The sequence below is a fragment of the Melospiza georgiana genome, chromosome Z, assembly GCF_028018845.1.
Source record: "Melospiza georgiana isolate bMelGeo1 chromosome Z, bMelGeo1.pri, whole genome shotgun sequence".
Taxonomy (NCBI): domain Eukaryota; kingdom Metazoa; phylum Chordata; class Aves; order Passeriformes; family Passerellidae; genus Melospiza; species Melospiza georgiana.
Window position 1 is genome coordinate 27,743,056 of NC_080465.1, and position 22,541 is coordinate 27,765,596.

Genomic DNA, 22,541 nt, shown 5'->3' on the forward strand with positions numbered 1-22,541 from the left:
ATTCTAAAATAATTTACTGATTACTGTGCCCCTTTTGCTACTTCGTCATGATGGGATTATTAGTTTAACTACTGAATATTGCAGATAAAGTTACCAGCCTTATGAGATGTAAACAGACACTCCCTATACCCCATTCTTGTGTGCACACAAAAAAGGTGGTAGAAGTCTTCTCTTTGTATATTCGCTCTTGTTTGGAAGCCAGTGTTCAGTGCTGCCTGATGTGGAGTTAAAATCTTTTTTTCAGGATTGTGAAATGGCTCAGGACACTACAATGCCCAAACTGAACTTTGAGTATTGGTTGGATAAAGCTGTTGAGTGGGGTCAAGCCACTACTTTGGAATCACAGAAGGATGTGTGCCTTCACTTGCCCCAGCTCCAGGAATTTCTACATCAGCTTTATGAAACAATAAAACATTTGGTAAGTGGCTTTAGAAGGAAGAGTGACCTGTTTTGAAGAGGTCCTCCAAAACAATCTGCACCGTGTTTTGACAAAACCAGAAGGTAACAGTAGCAAAAAGGTTTATCTTGTTGACCTAAGGTAATACTGGATCAGGGGGGCAAACTGGGGAAATAGTCACAGGTAATGCAAACAGGAGTGTGCTTCTTGTTTCCCTGATTTATTGTGAAAGGGGCTTTTTCTGCTTGATCAGTTGATGTCACGTGAAGTTTCCCAGCTAATGCTCTAGCCTCTTAAAAAAACTCTTTAAGTAAAGAAGAATGTGATTTTGGTTGTCAGGTCATAAATTGGATGATTTAAAGGCCTTAACATGCAAAACTGTGACTGATCCTTTAAATCTTACGGGGTCTGCTGACATGTTAACCCCTGTGTTTGTTATGGCACACAGAGTGAATTCTAGCAGTATGGTCAGATCACTGGCATAAGCTGCTGCCTGTTCTGTTTATTGATTTAATTATTGTCTGCACTCTTGAGTAAAAGTAGTTGTTCATGTTTAGTTGCTAGTATGTTTTTCTGAGCATCACTTTTTCAGTGTATATATTCAGTATAATTAGCCCTAGAAGTACTGCATTATGGCATAAGGCTTGCTTCTTCTGGAAGTTATTTTTTTTTAATATTCTTATCTATAGACTGCAGAGTGAGGTTTGTTTCTGAACTGACTTTAAATATTAAATTTTAAGTAAAAGGTTTTGTGGGAGTGGAGTTTCTTACCATATTTGCATTTCTTTTTCCTTAAGGGGGAAAAAGAATGTTGCTACTTCACGTAATCTGAGACATGGCCTGAAATGGACTTTGTGAATATGGCCCTAGAAAGTCTTGGTATAGCCCCAAACATGAGACAATGTAAGGAATTTATTGTAATAGCAGGAGATGCTCATCATCCTTGCTACTTGTATGTTATCTCAGTGCAGCACTATTTTTCAATGCCTTCATTTATTAGATAGTAAAGCTACAAAAATGGAAAAATAAGACTGACTACACAGAAATTGTATATAAACTACTTTGTCTATTACTTTTACAGTGAAACGTCTTTCTATTTGGTTAGAAGTTAAATGTCAGTTTGTTACTGGCTAATTATTAAAGAAGTTAACTTAAAGAAAGCAAACAAAAGTAACGAAGTAAGTTTATGCCACAGTAGATATTAATCTCTTCAGAAACTGTGAGACAGTATATTATAACAATGACGACCAACAAAAATGTGTGTTAATTAGGCTTTTAATACAATGACATTGTATACTTGCTGGTTACTAATACTGATCTGCTGGGTATGAGGCAAATGAACAATTTTCTAACATAGTTAAATATTAGGTAAGAAAATTACCTAAGTTTTAACTTACTTGAATAATGATATTATGGAAAATCTACATACCTGCATGTGTTTTGCTTTCAGAGCATTTCACAGTATAATAATTTGGATTGTAATTTGCAGCAGTGAGTATCATTAACAGTTCTCTTAACCTACTTTTGATGTGCAGTATATTTACTATCTTTTTGTTTGTGTTTTAGCAGGTTCCCACTGTAGCAATCCAGCAGTTCCCTTTAATTGGACAGCTTCTAGGAAGGCTCTGTTGGAATCCTTTTGTTATAGGATATGGTAAGAATGTGTTGAGATATTTCTACAGCAATTCCATAACTTTATTTTGTAGAAATTAGGAAAATATGAGTTCTTATATACTATGATTTTTTTTCCAAAAAAAACACAGCATTCTTTTTCACTGAAGTGAACTTTTGAGATGAAAAGGCTATCCATGGTGCTTTAAATATATGGGCTTCAGAAATGTTAAATTCACTTTTGGATCTAATTAATTTCATGGAATCTTGGCTTGGGACCAGTAAGTTTTAAACCCAGTGAGTGTTTATGTGCATCACGATTTCCATTCTCATTTTTTGTTGTATCGATTACATTTTGTTGGAGTCTCAAAATGTACAAAATCTAGTGCTTCAAATTCTTTCAATGGATGTTTCCTTCTATGTGTATCAGAATATACATGTATGCTAAGACAGAAGAAATAACTTATCTGATATGTGTGTTTTGTAATTAGTCTGTGTTATGATTGTCTTTGTTTTCATTGAATCCTCAGGATGTATTTTCCCTGTCTCTCTGTCCTTAACTAGTGACAATGCACATTTAATTAAAACAGTAAAGTAGTAACATAGGAAAAAGGCATATGGAAAAACAAAATGCTCTTACTGGTGGTGAATATGTGTGTGGTTGAGAATATAGAAGAGAAAATAAATTTGGCATAGGAAAACTGTTTGGAGGGAGGAGGCACTCCTTGTGCTATGTCATCAACAGTTCTGATGCATTTTTCAGGAACTGAGATGTTAAATTTTTGATCAATTACTTGGGATCTCATTTAAGCAGAAAAGTGATTCTGAGCTTCCCTGTGAGCCCCTTAAAATAACTTTTTGTCAGTCTTTTGTTCTTACTACAACTACAGATTAAAAAAAGGGAAAGAAAAGAAAAATTAAATAACATTATGTGTCTTCTGCTTTATGCTTCTTTTTGGGGAAATAGAGAAAAGGGCAAATTTTTTCAGCTAGAAGGGTTTTTTAAGTCAAGCACAGCATACATCTTCTGTTTTGGCTTTGTTTTCTAGACAGCTCCAAGCACAGGCAAAATTAACTTGTCTGTAAAACACATCGTAGATGTGTGTAATGTCAGCTTTGCACCTCTGAAAGCAAAATTTGGGAAGGAAACATAGGTTTAGACATAGACCACTTCTGCAGAGCAACAAATGTGTGCTTTTTGTAAAGCCTTTTCATACTTACAGATTTATTTTTACTATGGAGAGGTTTCACTTCTAATCATAGGTTTTGAATGTGTTGGTAACCATTAATGTTGACATGCTTTGCTTCTAAGTTTTTGTTTGGAATATGCAAGTCTTCAGACAGTAAGCTTTTCTGAGCTGACAGTATATTGTGTTACAGAAAGTAGCTTGACATATATTTCTCATCAGAGTTGAAAGCCATCTCTGTCTGCTTTTGGCTCCTTTTCACAAAAATCCCAGCAGTACATTCTTGGTATCCTCTACTTCTTTCCTCTTTTTTGTGTTCCTTCAGCATTTTCTGAAGCTGCAATTTGCACTTCTTCTGCAATTTCGTCATTACCTCTGAAGTTTGCTTGACAATGAAGTCTTGCTACAGTTTGGCTTTTTTGTCTCCAAGTGGCAAGCAAAACAGAGAGCTTTACTTGCTGAAAATGGAATCCTGCCCTTTAATGCTTAAAAATTTTCTGACATCAATAGACCTGAAGATGTCTGCTTATACATTACCACCACTTCCTCTTCTTAGGGCCACCTGAGCACTCTTTGGATTGGTGGCATTTTAGATTCAGCAGTTTTTCATTTTGTTTGGCACTGGTTCTGAAGATACTCTTTAAGATAGTGCCGGCTATAGCAGATGCTGACTCTCAAGTGGGTTTCATATAATTTCTCATTCGGATAAATAGTTCATTCAGGCATGTGTTGAGATCAGGCCACCCTCACAGAAGAAGGAACTAATTTGGTTCAATTCAGTCTTTCATACTAAAAAATGGAGCAGGAAAAACATTATACTTTTGCATCATGTCCAAACCACAATACCTATCGCCTTAGATGAATGTCTGTTGGTGCTGGAGGCTGACATGGCTGGCCACTCAGTGCAGGAAGCATAGTCTCTGAGGGAAAATAATCTCCTCATAAACACTCCTGAGGAGGAGGTGACCAAGTTAGCCTTATTTAGAATGCTAATGTGAGGGGAGCACGACTGAAGAAAATCTCATGACTGTACTTGCGGTCCTGAACCACAAGGGATACAGGAGGAATTCAGTTTTGGTTAGGAATTCCAGTGGTGGTGTTTTTTCTGTTTGGGGTTTTTTTGTATGTTTTTTTTTTTTTTTTTAAATTTTGTTTGGGTTTTTTTTTTGCCAAGGGGGGGAGGTGTGTTTGTTTTTTTTGTTTGTTTGCTTGGTTTTGGTTGGTTTTTTTGTGGGCTGTGTGATTATCTTCTCAGTAGAACCCTTCTGGATTGAGATTTAAGCTGAAATGCCTCGAATCCCAAACTAATACTATAAAAGCTGGGAGATTTCTTGGTGGCTCTCTATGTCAGTAAATGTGTGTGAGCAGGCAAGCTTGGGAATGGACTAATTTCAACAGACAGTTCAGTTTTAGCGGATCCACATTTTGTGATATGTTTCAATAAAATTTTACAACAAACTCTAAAAATAATATTTCTGGCTGTAAGATTAGGGTTTTCTTTTTTCTGTCTGGCCGCAGGGTATTTATAAACTGAATGTGCTTGGGATGATTGAGACTACCTTGTGTTATGAGAAAAACATACCTTTTGGTTCTTTGTCTGGTTTTTTAATAGTTTTTTTTCATTGTGAGATTGGTGAGAAAGAAATACAAAATTATCATAAAGGTTTGGACTTTTGACTGGTTGTTTGGTTGGAGGTGTTTCAGATCTTTTGTTTGTTTGTTTGTTTATTTCTTTGGGCTTCTTTTCCCTTTTTTGGTTGGTGTTTTGCTTTTCTTTTTTTCTTTTTTTTCCCCAAAGCTGCTTGCAAGCAGTCTAAAATTTCCTACAGAAATTTTTTATTCTCTTTGTTGGAATACAACATTAACCTCCTTAAAGGAGTTCTGTAGATAGGTGGTAGATAACCTTTTTTGAGCTGGAGTATCCAGCTTTGAGTTTTTAATTTTATTTCTGTGGATGTATTAATTGGTTGTTTGGGTATTAGTCAACCTTTCATGCCATAGTAAGATCAAATGCCTTTGTTTGTATCCTGATAATGCTTTTCAGTGTTCATCATGATGATGGGTTTTCCATTGAGATCACAGTTGCTAGAAAACTGGGAGGAAAAAATCCACCACTAGGTTTTCGATGGCTCTGTGTTTGGTCTTTTGATAGGATTATATTTTGCAGCTGCTGTAATTATTTTAAGATCTGGGCTAATCTTCCCATCTTCCATCCCCTGTTCCAGGGCAGCTGCGAAAACAGTGAACCAAGAGTTTCCCTCAGAGTGTGTCATGGGGTATATCAGCAAGACTATGGGCTTTTTTTTTCACAGAATCTATGGGAGGCTACCTCAGTTTTGGTCAAAAAGTAATTTTTTGAACTAGGAAAATCTGAAATTGTACCAGTTCCTTATTTTTTTTGGAAACTTTTGACTTATCTATGAGACCAGCATAGGTTGGTTTCAGTGGGGATGAAGTTTGAATCTATCTGTGTTAATCTGTGTAAATTTATTATGCTAGAAAAGTGTACTAGCTCAGTTTATCTAGGCTTTGTTTTCATCATTTTAGCTTTCATCATACTGATTGGCATTTTGCATATTGGAGCAATACATGCAAAGTATTTTATAGTATGCAGCAAGTCATCACATGTAACAAAAAATCTTATCCAGAAATCTATTCAAGCAGTTACATGTATTTTCTTCACATCTTTTCTTAATTTTTTAAGTTAAAAGAAACCCAAAATTTAAATAAAATTACTTAGTGACATATTGTAGACATATACTATAAACTCTATGAGTCAAAAGAAGAAATACTTGAACTATGTATATGTTGTTTGAGATAAGAGGTTTGGAGTTGATGTCTTCTTCCCTTTTTCTGTGTAATTTATATAATTGAAGGGTATGTCAAAAGCCAGATTTCACAATCAGGCAATATTTAGTATTAGTAATTAATAAGGTTTAAAATCTTTATTTTCCAAGAAGGAATTCGCTGTGATTTAGTCATTTAAGTAAATGAACCACTCATTATTTTTTCCTCACAGATAATGTCATAGTAGAGTTTAGATGAAGGTGCTTTTGAAGAAGATAGTTGTGTGTTGGTGCTGATGTCTGAATGCCAGTTGGGTATAATTGGGATTTAAGAACTTCTGCTGAGCAGTATGCAAGATGCATCCTTTAACTGCAGAATTACAAAACACAGGAAATTATTAGCCTTGTAAAAATCCATATTGAAACAAGTCCCCAAACACACAAAGGCAGAGTACTCCGAACTGTGGTGGGTTAAAAGTGTATGCTTGGGAAACCCTTTCTATTGCAGAGATGTTAGTCAGTGGGAGGTAATGTCAGTAATGGCCTCCAGGTTTGTTGGACATTTATTGAGGAATACTGGTTTAAATCAGTGTTAACGTCTTTGGTCACCTGGTGAAAATACAGGCATTACTTAATGGACCTTTTATTTTTTCCTCAGGCTTTCTCAACAAAACACTTCTAAATAATACTGTTTATTGCATCCTGGATAACAAATACACAAAACAAAAGAATTTACTTGTTCAGCTTGATAATCAAATTGTCTCATAACATAATGTCTAAAACTGATAGTATCACTTATTGGTATTATTTTTAACAAGAAGCTTATTGCTTACTAAGTGAACATTATATCTGAACTACATCTGGTTTTCAGAATTTTCATTTCAATCACACACAATTTTGTTCTGGCATTAAATCCACTGTAGAACATCTTAGTATGTGCCAAAGAACATTAGGGAAAAAGCCACCAAAGCCTATTGAAAACAAAGTTGTGGGAAATAATCATGAGCTGAATGTCTCTTCTGCTGCTTACTTCAGATAATCAGCTCCTCTATAATATCTGTTCATCTGAGCAGTGAGAGTTGTGCTTGTTTTGTAGTAGATTCTTAAAGAAAAGAGCTAATTTCAAACAGTGGCTTAGAATTAAGTAAAACCCAATCTGGTCCTTAACAGAAAATTGGAATAGGATTTTTTTGCATTATCATTTAGCTCTTCTGCTATCGGCAGAAATGTCATATTCCTGAGGCATGGAGACTTTTTCTCTATTTTTACAGAGAACTTGGTAATTTATATTCTAGTTATGAATGATTTCATACTTCACAAACTTTAGTTTTTTGTAACTGAGCATGCTTGAGTTGTGCAAGCTTTAGACACAATGTAATAAACATTTTTACTACTCTAGACTATTGTCTCTTATTAATGATATTATTTACTGTGTTGAAAGTTCCTTGAAGGTAGCTTCAGGTATTATTTACGTCAGTGAATTACTAGGTCCTGCAAATTTCTTAAGATCATCTAACTGTTGTATAGATTCTGAACACTTTGGTACCATTTAAACTGCTGTTGAAGGAAATGATTACACAAGAAGTATATAGTGATTAAAGTTAAGTGTGTGGTATGAATCTGGTAGAATAGAAGCAGCATGAGTTGAGGCTGATATTTAGGGCCTCAATTCTGTGGATGAATAGGGATTGTTGTGTGTAATTCTGTCTGTGTTTTGTTTGGGTTTTTCTTTTCCCTCTAAGTGTATCTTTATTTGCTTTTTTCCCTGCAGATGAAAGCCAGAAGACTCTGATGTGGTGCTTATGCTGTCTGTACAGCAGTGAACCACAGAATGCTGTGGAACTGAAGGCCAACAGCTGGATACGGGTAAGTGAATGGATCCTTCCCTGGGCTGCTTTGAATTAAACTGATGATTTAAAGGTTCTACATCTATAGCATAGATACACTGTCATTCTGTCATTCAAGAAACTGCTCCAAACACAATTTGCATACATATTGTGTTGAAGAATATATGATTCTAATTATAACGGAGTCAGTGTTAGTCTCATTTTAAATCTTAAAAGGATGAGGTATTTTACGTTTGATAGTTTTGATGTTCTTCCTAGATTCACCAGGTCTAGTATCCTTGAATAAGGAGCAGAAAGGGAAGCAAGTGTTGCTATTAAAAATAAAGAAGCTTTCAATTAGGATAAAATACATAACCTGGAAAAATGTCATGGTTTGTTTAGAAAGCAACTTATATTTGTTCCGTAATTTTTATTCTTTTTGGTTTTTGTTTAATCTCCTGCCTATGAAGAATTTAATTGTATCTGAACTTTTTTCAAAGACAGTCAGAGAGGGAGGAGGCAGTGCTTGTGTGTGGATTTGTATTTAGTGACTTAATGAATAATGAATATCTAACTTTAGTCCCAAAATTAGAGTTTTGCATGGCATATCTGTTCAAATTTTTCATATTTCCACACTGAATTAACAAAGCACATCAGCATGTAAATACCTTGCAGCATATTGATGCTTAATATTTTACATGGCTGACTAATTTGAGGGTGCAGTTCTGTTATGTCCTTTGTTTTTCCATGGCTCCATGTAAAAATGTGGTAGAAAATATAAAGGGAATTTTTAAAAATCTTTTAGTCCTCACAACTTGTGAGAATGTAGCAGCCTAGTCAATATTTATGTACAGCTCTGCTAAAGCTGAAGATAGATTACTAGATATCTGTAGGTAGATAATTTCTTACTTACTAGTTTATTTTGTGTGTCATATTATCTAGGTATGCATGTAATACTAGGTTGTACAAATTATTATAAAATAATTGATGGTGATGACAATGCACATTTGTGTTGTTAGTAAGCACCTGTTGTTAATATAAAAGCAGTAGTCTTAGAAATATGTTCTCACAGTCTTTTAGGTGGCCTTGGGTATATACCTGTTTAGTGGGCTGTACCTCTTACCATGAAAATTTGAACAATTTAGTGCTGAGTAAAATCACCCTTATTTTTTTCCTGTCTTTAATGTTTTGCAGGAGGCTTTTACTGAGGTTAGTATACTTTTAATTCAAAGCGTGGCAATGCTTGAGTACCAAAGTAAAATGACACAAAAATCTCCTCTGCGTTTCCAAATGTAGTCTTGCTGATTTGTTGTACTCTTTGTAATGAAATAGGAGGGGGGCACAGTGGTACGCAGTTAGTTGCTAAACAGAGCAAAATTTGTCCATTTTGCTTTTTAGTAGCATAGCATATACATATGCATTAATGATGCATGTTGATAACATGCATTAGTGATCTCAGTGGTGAGGGAGAGTTGTACCCAGTCTACTACAGACAGAACAAAAAACCTTCAATTGTTTTAATCTACAATGTCTGACTCATCTGATTCATGTAACTGAATTGATGCTGATATAGGAAAAAGTATCAGGTAAGCAGGAACAAACAGTTGGAGATGGATGGAGATGGGGCTGCTGGTTTTGTCTTGTATTGAAACTAACATATCAAGTATTTGATTCAAACTGCCCTGTAATATGCAGAAATTTTTCCACCTACTCTGTGTGTTTCAATCACCTGTAATAGCCACTGTGACTTGATGGGTCAAGAGTTAACCTAAAGGTTAGGGAAAGAGGGCATGGAGGAATTCAAAACACAAACATATCTTACTCACTGTTTTTATCATTCAGCACTTACCTGGTTGTATAAGGTGAATGTAGCACCTCCTGAGAATACAGCAGTTGGGATTAAAAGAAAGGGTATTATTAAATTGTTTTCTAGAGTTAGTAGAATTTCTTCTCATTTTTTTACTACCCAGTGGGTGTCATCACAAAACTTTTTGAAGAAAGTGGTTTTATTTCCCTTTCCTGATCATCATTGTCATTCTAGTCACCAGCAATTGTGGTATGATAAGGACTATCATGCTTGTTTTTACAGAAGAACCTGAACTAAATGTTTTGCTACTCTTGAGGGTTTTCTTTTGCCATCTGTGATAATGATTTATATTTTAAAAAACAAACAAAATCCAAAGCTGTATTTTATTAGAAAATGACATTATTTGGTCAAGTTATTGTTGAATCTTTTCTTTCCGTTGCTTTAATAGCTATGTACATTAACTGTGGCATTATACCTTGCTTTTTTTTGTTGGTGGCAGGCGTGAGTTCCTGAGGGATACTGGGGCCATTCAGTGCATCTTTAGCTAAGATCATTGAAAGCAGGGCTGATCTCAAGACTTTTGTTTTTAGCTATTAAATTGCATTTTCAAAGTTGCAAAAAATGTATTTAATGTTGAGTGTATTTAATGCTGGCTTACTTGTTAACTTTCCTGCCATTGTCATATAGAAGCTGTGTTGTTATTAATGGCAAGAAGGGTAGTTACCCACTTGAAATATATTATTACTACATTTCTGAAACTAAGAGTGTTCAGGTCGGTAAGTTCTTAAAAGAATAAAATATGAAAAGGAATTTAGTGATGTTTAAATAAAGTGTGTGATGTAGACCATTTTTAGAATTAGATGCTACTTAAAATGGTAGATATTTTTTGTTTTGTTTATGACTCTGAGCCTTAGTGTTGGAATCCACATTACACAGGTCTTTTGTAAAGCCAGGCACAGCACAGGAAGCCAAGATACATGCTGCCACAGATGTCTCACTAATAAAAACAATCATGACCCGGTGAAACCAGTCTCTAGGAAAGTTACTTAGTTTCTCCAGCTGGCCTTCTCTGAGCAGAGATTTTTGGAGCTGTGAAGTACGTATGGTTTTAGGATAGACTTCTCTGTGATGTGGCTAGAACAGCTTCCTGTCACTGCACATTCCTCTTGAAATCACATTGCTGCAAGCGAAAGCTTTTTTGAAGCAGGTTTCCTTTTTATTAACTTGGCCACACCTTCTTCTGTGCTCTCAGTTTATGAGCTATGGTTATGAGTTGTTTATGTCTCTGGAATTTATTTCCAATGTTGCTTTTCTTTTGCAAATCTGTATCTTATGCATGGCCATATCTATCCCCATCTTTCTTATAAGTCCCCTTTAAATACTGGTAGGCTGCAGTAAAATCTTAAGACTTTAACACAAGATTGTATTTGCTTCTTTGTCTGTTTTATGGGTAGAAGCTTATGTTGTAGCATATATATGTAATACATGGCTTACATGTATTTGCTAAAATATAGTATGCTGAATATGTCAGGCAAAGTTCGAAACTGGACACTGTTGTTTGTAGAACATAGTAATGACAACATTGTTGCCTATGATGATAGCTGTTTGCTAACTTAGAAACAGTGATGTATATTTTTATATACCAGTAGATGGCATTCTTCTATTTACATACAGGTACGCATATACTAATTTTCTATTAATATGTATGCAGTTTTCTGTTTCACAGCATTCTAATAAATACACTTTCAAGGAAAACTGAATATTTATTTTAATAGTAGTCTCAAATTTAGAAGCCAACTCGCCTGCTGCCCTTATTGTGTGGCATTGTTTCGAATCTTCATTTCTAATGTTGGTTGCAGTAATGAGAATCGTGTATTAAGATTCCTGACATTTTTGGCAACAGTTCAGGATCCTCACTAATAAGAAAATTAATTTCATTATCTTTGCTGTCTTCACAGTGCGTTCAGTTGAGCTGAGTTTTTAATTTTTCTGCCCATAATTTTTCCACAGATGTAGAAGAATTCTACCTGTGTTTTCACTTTTTTTGATAGTGACTGCTTATTGAAATTGGGGTTTTAGCACTTAGGGCTTTCTATCCAAGGATGTGTTATATTAAAGAGTATATGTGAACAGTTTATGTGTGAACACTTCAAGCCTTGGTTCTGAAGTACTTACAATGAAAAACTCGCATTGCAAATAGCTTGAGTAAAAAGAAACAGCTATTCCTTTTCTCTCACTTCCTCCTTCTCTCACTGTTGTAAATTTACAAGTAGTATTCTGAACAGCACAGGTTTTTCTGTATTTCCACTCCTTTGTTTTTCCTATTACACGGTTTCCTAGTAGCTCATTTGTATTATTTAAGGACAAACTAACCAATCTATTCTGAATATCTGTAGCATGTCTCTCATCATATTTCTTGGTTTGCTGCTCCCATGTTTTAATTAATTCTGTAACCTCTTTTTGAATTGCTGCTGTTTCACGAGTTTATTTCCCGTGGGTGTGAGACTTTCCCCGTGATGTGGGGAACAACAAACTGCTCATTCTTGTGTGTGTGGCCTCTGGTTAGGAGCCAGCATTCCGTGGTGCAGCAGCACGGGCGCGCTCGGAGCCGGGAGATGGCGATTGCTGCCCTGAGTGCCCGCGCATCCCTGCCCGCACAGGGCTCTGACTTGGGGCGGTGCTGCACCTAATGCAGTGTTACACCTAATGCAACGCTCTTGTGGCTTTCCCTGCAGGGGTTCCTGCATGTGTTTTGATAAAAGGGCAGTATCATACGGTGGGTTGCTGATAATTTGTTAAACTTGCCGTAGAATGGCCTGGGTTGGAAAGGTCCCACTAGACCACGTTGCTCAGATCTCCATCCAGCTTGAAAACTTCCAGTGTTGGGACATTCACCGCTTGTCTGGTAAACCTGTACCTGTGCTTTACTACTCTCACAGTAAAAAATTTCTTCTAAATATCAAATCTAAGCCTACTCTCTTTTAGTTTAGATCCATTTCCTCTTGTTCTGTCACCAAATGCTCTCATAAAAAGTCCCTCCATCTTTCTTGTAGGATCCCTTCAGGTGCTTATGTCACCCCAAAACCTTTTTTTCTCCAGGCTCACCCCAATTCTCTCAGCCTTTCCTCACAGGAGAGGTGCTCCATCCCTCTGATCATCTTGGTGTTCCTCCTCTGGAATCTCTCCAACAGATCCATGTCCTTCCTGTGTTGGGGCCTGCAGGCTGGATGGAGTGTTCCAGGTGGGGTCTCACCAGAGCAGAGGGTGAAAATAAAAACTGGGAGTTAGCTCTTGTGCATATACATTATCTTCAGCTATTCTGTGTATTGAAAGCTTTCCTTTCTTAGTTAAAACTAGGAGCAGTCATTAAATAAGCATGTCTTATCAAAAAGGAAACAAGAATATTTTCTATATTTCCTGCTGCTAATGGTTGCCTGTTCTGGAGGCTCTTCTGAACACACAAGAGATTCCAAATAATTACAGGCTACTAGTGATCCCTTTTGTCATATTGCATTATTTATGTTTGGAGTTTTTTTAGGTTATTCCTATAATTTATGATTGGTTAAAGCTTTGAAGCACTGGAACAATGTATTTTTAGAAATATTATTGTTGTGCTATGCTATTATTAATGTTCTTAACATTCATGAAAATTTTAATCTAATTTTTCATGCCACATAGGCATCCTATGGAGAGAGTGGGAAATGCAGATTTTAATGTCATTTCTAAGTTAATAAGCCATCAGAATTGGGTCCAACAAACGCCAGTCTTAAAAACTTAAAGGCTGACTCACAGCCAATAGGTCATAGTGTAAATTAGAATTTAGAACAAGTGGTGAGCTATGTGTTAGCAGATATAGACCAAAGTTGTAATTGGTTGTATTCATCAAGCACCAATTGGACAATTAGAGCCAAAAGAAAATGAAAAAGGTTATGTCAGTCAAAGCTAAAACATGGAAAAATTGAAAACTAATTTTGTCAGGGCCACTTATCAAAGCAAATCTGACAGAGAGGGAGGAAGAAGGGTGCGCTGAAAGGGCATAAAAAATATTCCAGTTCAGTAGAGTAGCACTCAAAGTGCAGAACAAACCTGAAGAGGCCCAGATATTCTGTGACTCCATCCTGAAGGCCACCTATTCTATAGAATAACTGGTGAATTTTTTTGGCAATATACAAAGCCAATCCAACACCAATGAATGATTATTCATTTAAATATATAAGAAGAGAATATGTGATAATAACACAAAAATGGAAGTTTCTGGCTGGTGCCAGATATTAAGTTTTCTATAGCATCAGGCTTGCTTTTAGAAAAACAGTCCTAGTTCAGCCTCACCATAGGGAAAGCTGCATATAAATAAGTGCATGTAGTCAGAAGCTCCAAGTAATTTCTGAAAGAAGCAGAATTCCTGAACTAAGTGAAACAAGCACAAAGGTTTTGCACAGGCATAACACACCTGTGGAGAAGAGTAGAGCAAGACAGATTGTACTAAGAATATCATGCATATGGATGCACTGTATAAAAAGTCTTCTGAATATCCTTCATCAAGTGGCCTGAAAAATCCTTATATGTACTCTTGTGCAAAACTCTTCGAGAGGCAATATTTGCAGATCTTGAAAGATTTTCAGAACATAATGGAATAAATAATTTATGAAGGTGAATCCTCAGTTTTGGTGACCATCTCTGCAAATAAAAAACCCCAGAGATGGTATGACTGCAGTCATGTCAGTTAAAAAGGGAAAATTCAGGTGTTTGTGTTGTGGACCTAACATAAACAAAAATAAGAAATCCTAGTCGTCCACTGACCTCAGTTCATGCAATAAGATGCTTGTGTGTTGTTTTTTTTTTTTTTTTTTTTTTTTTTTTTTTTGTTTTTTTTTTTTTTTTTTTTGTTTTTTTGTGAAAATAGAGCTTCATCTTAAATAATAATAATCCAGTTGTGGCCAAAAGGTCAGTAAATAAATTCAGAAATGGAACACTTTTACACTTTTCAGCTCTTAATTATTGCATTTATGAAGGTAAATTCAGACCCTCAACAGAATTGCCTTTGAAAAAAATTCAGTGAGGCAAAATGTAGGTGTAGGTCAACTCTTAATCCTTGTAAGATCTGAGGGTATTCAATAGAGAGTCTAATTGAAAAGACTTTTTAGTGGCACCTATTGGGATTGCATATAGAGCAAGTCCAGTGACAGTCCCCAGGGCAGCAGTGAGTGCGAGGTTTGGCTGTGAGCCATGGCCAGGCTCCAGGGCTCCAGGGCTCCAGGGCTCCAGGGCTCCAGGGTGTATGGCCAGCGCAGGCACGGCTGCAGCGGAGCTCCGGCAATGCACACATGCCTTGAAAGTCTCCCTGCCCGTGGTGGATTTAGATCATCTTCAATTCCCCTTCCAACCCAAACCATTCTGTGATGCTATGTAGGATGTACACGTAATTGGAATTACAATATTCTCGTCTTAGGTAAAGAATGTTGATTTGATTTTGGGGCCAATATACTTGCCATCTTTCAAACTCATTACCTACTATTTTTTTTTTTTGTATGCACGCTTTGTCAGATTGTCAGGAGAACATTAGAAATTGTTAGGAAAGGACAAATGTTAAAAGTAATCCAGACATAATGTGAAGAGCTTTTCTCTTCTTTTCCTAAAAGGTATTGTTTAAATAATTAACTCTTTATAGAAGAAAGTCTTCAAGTTCACATTTTTCTAGAAGAAAGGAATTTCAGGTAGCATAAAGAAAATATCTAGTGCTCAAATTAGAGTGAACCTCAATATCTGTTCTTTAGTTTGCTTTTTTATGTTAGAGCCTAAATCACTTGTGAATTGTCATTCCACGGGGGATATGGGCCCCATGATCATCTGATGGAAGATGTATAAAAATAGTGTTGGATTTATAATAAAGGATGTCTCTATGAGATAAGAATACTACTTTAATGACATATGGGGGTAATGTGTCTATTAAAAGGCTTATGAGTTGCTAGAGAACATACTGAGAAACATATATTTTCCTTCTTATCTAGACAACTTTGAAAGAAGGAGATTAAGAGCTGAACAGAGATATCTGAGTTAAAATATGAACATATTTCACCTGCTATTTATTACTGAGAAAGTTAAAGGAGAGAGAATCTGTGTCACAGAGTATAGGTTTTAGCAGGGTTCTATTATAATAGAAAATTTTCAAACTTTTTTTGTTGTCATTTCTCCTCTCTAAAGGGAAAACAATTTGAGTAGTATTTGGACTAAGATTAATTGTTGTTTTGGGATATTTCTTACCTTTTTGATAATATCACTGCAATATTTTACCATGATGAAACACAAAATAATCAGAAGAGAATGTCAGTGTAAGAGGGATGGGAAGGCGTGGAGCAGGGGATCTGGTTTTCCCTGGCAGTTGTGGGGAGAGGGACGTCTGTGTTCCAGGAGGCATGCATCCAAGAGACAAATGGAAAATGTTAAGTCTCCTGGAGGCCAAAGTAGTTCAAAGTTACTTAATCACTTTCTGAGACTCAGTTTTGTGGTTTTACGGATCTTATGGCTTTTTTGGTATGTTTGGAAAAGCGTTGTCATTCCTCCTCTAATCTGTGCAAATAATCATCAGGAGCTTTGATCACTGCAGAGATCATAGTGTGTTCCTTCAGATGAAAGACGTCTGATGGTGATTTAAGTATGTATCTTGTTTATACTTTTTCTATTAATTTTTTTCTGTGTTTTTCACTGGTCCTTCAGGAATCTTTGTAGCAGTTTTCCTCAATCACTCTATATGGAATTTACCCTTGCCTTCCATCAACGGCTTGTATCTAAGAGGGTCTAAAGATATTTCCTCAAAGTGGTCTGGAGTGCTTGGAGACAAATGGGCTTTTACTCAGTCCTTGATTGTTTTCATTCAGCCTTGCTTGTGATATATCCTTTTCCCCTCTTTTGCTGGGTAGTGGCACACTGTTCAGTGCAATACCTCATAGTTACAGCCAGTAGACAGTCTGTGCTTTTCTCAGGAGCATTTGCAGCCAACTCCTGGTAAAATTGTTGAAATGAAACAGATACTGCCTGTACCATTTGTTAGAGAAGAGCGCAATAACAGCTATGTGTTGTGAACAGTAGTGTTGTACTGCTTGATTTTGTGTGATAAAACACACAAAAAAATCAAGAGAATGTATGTAGTATGAGTTTTGAACTCCTTTACCACTTAATGCAGAGATCAGAATTCAAAATAAAATTTCTGCTTAGAGAACTGCTACTTATTTTGGTGTTTAGGGCTTATTTTGTTATTTTCAAAGTTGCTGTTGCTATTAAATATTCACTATTAAATATTCTTATAAAGGAAGGGAGCATTTATAATTACAGGGTCATCAGAAATATTCAGTGGATGTAATAACAAAGTGACAGATATATTCTGATATATTAGTATTTTCTAGATACATATCTTATCTAGAATTCACAGTTTTTGTGCTTCTAAGATCTAATGCAACATCTTAGCTCATTATGAAGATGTGGGGTGAATGGGTGGTGTGACACACTGTATCTTGAAGTAGTTAGGTTAAAGTAAGTATTTCAGTGGTAGATCTGCTTTCTCTGTGTCACTGGCTATCCTGTAAGGCAAAATGTTTTCATAAACTTTAAAGAGAGGTATTTAAAGTATCCAGTTTTCAGACCATTTGTGCGCATTAAAAATAACTTGCTATTCAGGTTCAATGGTTTTCTTGTTGGACAGTGCTTACACTGGGGTCTTGCCACAACAGATGCAATAGATTATAAGAAGACGGCTAGTATAATAATTACAGCATGGAACAGACTGCTGGCAGATACAACAACGTAGCATTCTCTTTAATCATAGTACTTCCCATAGTGTGGGTGGCCACAGGCTGCAGACGTTTCAGTCAATCCCTTCTCCATGCAGCAGTGGTTGTAAAAAAGAGCTGAAGTAAACAGCATTCCACAGACCATTAAGGGGTTTTAATTTTGAAAAAATATAGCTTCCCTTCACCCCTCCTTTTCGCTGCTTGCTTCTGTCAGCTGTTACCTACCAAATCAGTTTTGCTTGAACTAAATAGTATATAATGTACTATCTATGGGCTCTTTAAAAATTTGTTGTGCTCACTTGCGGCTTTTGTTATTAAAATATATATTACTTTAAAACCTGAATGTTTTGTTGGTTTTTGCAGGAAGAAAAAACCTCTGGCCTTACATTAAATCTGTGTTATGTTAAATTTAAAAGCTTTTCATCTTTTTTTATCCTCCTGATTTTTTTTTTTTCCTTCAATGCCCAGTGTGGTTTTGCTGTTTCTGTAAGATGCTTTATTTTCTCCCTAGCCATTAGCACAATACCTTTTCTCCAACCATAATGAAGGGGAACTTTCTTGTGTTTTTTAACCTTGTGGCCAGTTCACTCCTTTGGAGGTTGATTTCCTCTCCTTGATGTTTGACATATAGTCATTTGGAATCTGAGTTGAATGGAATAGATTTAAGCAGCTAAACTTGGTGAAAATTGTTACATAGCATTTACAGGCCTTTTTTGGAATGTGTAAATCAGCTGCAGTTGAGGACAAATAATTTAATTTTATTTTTAAGTGCATGTGCATGAAGGGATATGTTTTGATAGATGACCTTTTACATTGTAATTAGCCATATGTGGAATCAAGTGTGTGAATGAGCTTGAAAGAAATGTCTTAAGTGTCAGTGAGTAACAGATAGTTCAAAGTGAATGTTCATTTGAATCAAAACAGAGGACAGAGGACTTATGTGAAACACAGACTTGTGTTTAAGATCTGACATAAATAATTAAAGCCTAATGACTTAATGAACTCTTAATGTGCTAAGAGACTTTTCAAATTTTAAATTACTAGCTAAAATTGAATCTTAAGAATCAAGTTGGCTTGCTTTGCAATGTGTCCCAAGGGAGTAAAGAGCGATTCAGGCATTTTTCTCTCTCCTTTGTGCGATTAATTTGTGTCCCTGATACCAAGGACTTTATCCTGTTGAAGTGAGTGTACTTCCTAAGGTGTACACACCTTAGGAAACCTGCAACTCATAGCAGTATTTGCTTGAAATTTGACACATCTGCCTCTTAAACTTGCTAATGTACAGTTCTGTTAAAGGTTAAAGACCCCAAGGGTCTTAGGTATGGTTAAGTATGGGTGAGGGGAAATACTGCATTGGAAATGGGAATTGGCTGATGAATCAAAGATGAGTAATTGATACAGTGATAGTATATATTAAGAGATTTCTAATAGAATAGGTTCTAAAACAATTTATTTCATAAAGGATGGGAGAGTGATAAAAGATGTTAAACTTTTTCATGCAAGAAGAGACTGGGGCTGGATCTGTTTGCCATGGAAAACATTTTAGAATGAAGATTTCTTCATATACAGCACATAAACTATTTCTAATACTTATTATCTTGAAGTTTTACTGAGTTTACTGTCAGTATTTTCTTTTTTCTGTTGTTCTTTAACTTCTGTAAAGTTAGCCAGAGGGAGTTCTTGGTAATTTTGAATATTTTGAAGATTATACATCTAGACAGTTAATCTTCTCACTAGCTCTTTTGAGAATCAGTATTTTAAGCTGACTTGGACATTCTCTGGTCATCTATAGACAATTGCATTGGTAGGATGTAAGAGAATTTCCAATGTTTTCAAGTGTGCAAGCATTCCTGTAGTCTTCTGGTTGAAAATAGAATGGTATTATGAATGGGAAAAAACAGACCTCTCTTCTTCAAATATAATTCTTTAACAATGCCAAGCTAACATGATTATAAAGGATTTCTCAGCTTCTGGGTTGAAATAAACAAAGGCTAAGTATGTCAAAGAACAAAACGAGAAACCAAGGATTCTGCTTTCCTGCAAGGCTGCTTGAGCTTTAACAGCAAGTGTCACAAATTGCTAGCCAGCTGACATTTCTCAGAGCACTTTAGGTTTGCCAGGTGGGTCTAGTAAAGAGTAATGATTTGTTACTGCGACACAAAAAGAGGTCTCTATTTGAAGAAATTCTACTGGCATTAAATATTTTTGCTCAATTTAATATAACTTTGACCAGCAGTTTTTGTATCACCATTATAGGTGTATTTTGTGCTTTTTTTGCTAAGAAGTTCAGTGGACAATTTTCTCCCCTTAAACGTTTAACAGCATTAGACTTAGGAAGTCCAAGCCCAAAGGGATTAAAGTAATTTTTCCTGAATATCATTGTAAATTAGATGCACTATGTACCTATTGGAAGTATAAAAATGGGTACGGTACATACATTCATTGAAAAAAGCATAAATTTTAGATTGTAATTTTTCTAGAAATTATGTAACTCACAGATTTAAAGTAAAAGTGAAGCAATCTTAAAATCTATCCACTCTTTCGAAATTTATTCATCCCTCTTTTCCACACCTTTTTTTTGTGTGGATAAAAGGAATTCTTCAGTGGGAAGCTTGTAAGCTTGTATTTTGGCTTTTGAAAATTGTGGCGGGAAGAAGGAAATTAATTCTAAATCACTGGCTGGTTAAACCAGAGAGCTTTAAAAAAAAAAGAAAAAAAGATTTATGGTTTACTCTGGTAGAGCTATTGAATTTCCTTTTGTAACTTAGTGTAAATGTGTGTTTTATTTCAGCATCAAAAGTCTCCTCTTTTTTAATACAAAGAGTAATAGCACTTTCTAGGTGGGTGTTTCTTAAAGAGAAAGGAGAGAGTAAAGGAAAGGAGATTTGAAACTGCTTTTCCTGTCTGAAGCCAAGACTAGACTCAAAACTTGCCAGCCCAGCAGTTCTTCAGCTTCTTTCTTATGATTTCTGAGGGTTTTGTTAGTGACTTGCAGATGGAGCTTAGGCTTTGGACCTCATCCATTAAAAAGTTTCATGGTCTTAGGTGCAGTAGTAGTGCAATGTGTTTTTACTGTACCAGTGTCACAGAAGGTAACTGAGGTTGAATTGGTGAGGGAAAAAAATTGCAGCCTTCCCTTCCCCTCCCCATAATTTTCTTTTCCACATTTCATTTGGAAATTAGGATCATGTAACATTTTTCATCCATTTTAGGAAACAGAAGTAGAATATGAGACTAGTCTTTTTACTAAGCCTCATGTATCAGCAAGAGTAATACAATTCATAGCATACTTTAATTTCTAAAGAAAAAGCATATTTGTCTCTATAGGTTTTTGAAATTTTTTTCATTTAAGTTTTTCTAGTAGGTTTTCATGGTCCTTTAGTGTATTTTTGCCATACTTGTAAAATGTTTTTAAGGAGAAAAATGTAGTTATGACTGTTGAAAGAAAACTGAGGAAATTGGCCTAGTATAAGAGCACCTAAAGCAGTTTTACTGAAGACACTGACTGAAGGTGAGCCTGCTTAATTCTTCAGGGACAGAACAGGGTTAAGGGTAATCATCAGGTAGAGTGTGGAGAACTTCAGAGAATCTATGTTTTCATGTCTGGGTATATGTGAAACGTAATGAAGTCTGAGTATTAACTTTCTGGAAGAATAGTGCTATTCCTGTAGGGGTTTTCTTTTGTTTTATTTTTAGCTCAAAAGTAGTTCAGTCTAGTAATTTATCTGTAGATTTTCTATAATTTGATCACATGCTTGAAGAACAAGAGCCTTGTTTTTCTATGATTGTTTAGCAGAATAATTTGTTTATGATCAACTAGTCTGTCATGGTTGTCAACAGAGATTTAGATGTAGGCAGATATCAGACTTATGTTTCAAGTGAAGAAGGACTAAAATGAGAAGATCCAGTAAATCCTAAACATGGCCATCAGTTTTATTTAGTGCGCTGGCACAGAATTTAGCTAATGAAAACCATCCTGTAGATGCATGTATCCATAAGCTGTACTGAAACAAAAAAACTCTCTGACAGTAAATGTCAGAAAGAAATGCAGGAAGCAAACCTCTCCTATCCTTGTACTTAGGCACTTTGACCCTAATTAACTAAATTACTGAAGAATATTCCAAGCTTCCCCAATGTTAATTGAAACTGAAGTGGTTTCTTTTTTGCAAAACCTCTGAGTGATTACTGGAATAGACTGAATTTGATGAAGTGAGAGGTTGTGTTCAGTAGCTAATAATTGAAATGTATGTGTATATGTGATTTAACATTTTGTCTTTTGAAATGTGTTTTAATTTTAAAGGAGAGACTGAACTTTTTGGTTAGCTTATCAATGGTCTAGTTAAACTTTTTTTTTTTTATGATTTTTACCATTTTTTTAGTGTAATATGCTTGTACATACTAATTGTTTTTCACAAATATATGCCATGTAATTTCCCCTAATTGATGCACTGAGAATTTTATAAAATGTTGAGAAAACAGAATAATTTTGAGTAAGATAGTACTTTAAAAGCTAGATGATGTTTAAATCTGTATTGGTGTTTGATACCTCATGGTGGGAAATGCAAGCACAGAAAGATCCAAGCCTTCTCCAAGGTCTTAGGTCAAACACTGTATGCATTTCTATCTCTGAGCTTGTATGCTGGAGGCCTTGGGAGCTCTCTGCGAAGATAAGAAAGAGCTTGAAAGTTTTTAAACAAACTATAGCGGTGCAAGAGTCGGAAAATGATTGTACTTCGATGCTTTGTTTAAAAGTTTCAAGCTCCTTCTTATCTTTCCCTTTCTCTGTAGTATCAGAAGCAGCTGAAGGTAACACAGCCTGCAGGCACAGTCTGGGCGGCAGGAGCAGGAGGGTTTTTCCTGAGCAGGCAGAGCCACAGCAGGCACAGCTGCAGTGAGCAGCAGAGCTGAGGGAGTTACCAAGGGTGCAGCTGGCCTGAACTGTTTGTTAAATACCTTGATAAGCACACGGCATACTGGGAGCAACCTAGCAATAGCTTAACTCCCATAGTCGTATAGCTTAACTCCAACAGCATCCCAAAAACACATAGTAAAAGCAAATTCAAAATCTGCATTTTCAAAACTTTTCTCTACCCAGCTTGAAAGATCTTTAAGTTCTTGGTTGGGTACAGCACAAGAGTTAGAT

General features: G+C 35.9%; 1 protein-coding gene across 1 annotated transcript in view; it reads left to right on the forward strand.

Moving 5' to 3' along the window:
- Positions 1-253: 253 nt before the first annotated feature.
- Positions 254-22,541, forward strand: part of FANCC (FA complementation group C) — a 60,487-nt gene continuing 38,199 nt past the window's right edge. The window contains exons 1-3 of the mRNA XM_058044212.1: positions 254-418; positions 1,964-2,051; positions 7,753-7,847. Coding sequence (XP_057900195.1) covers positions 254-418; positions 1,964-2,051; positions 7,753-7,847 — 348 coding nt within the window. The remainder of the gene's footprint in view (positions 419-1,963; positions 2,052-7,752; positions 7,848-22,541) is intronic.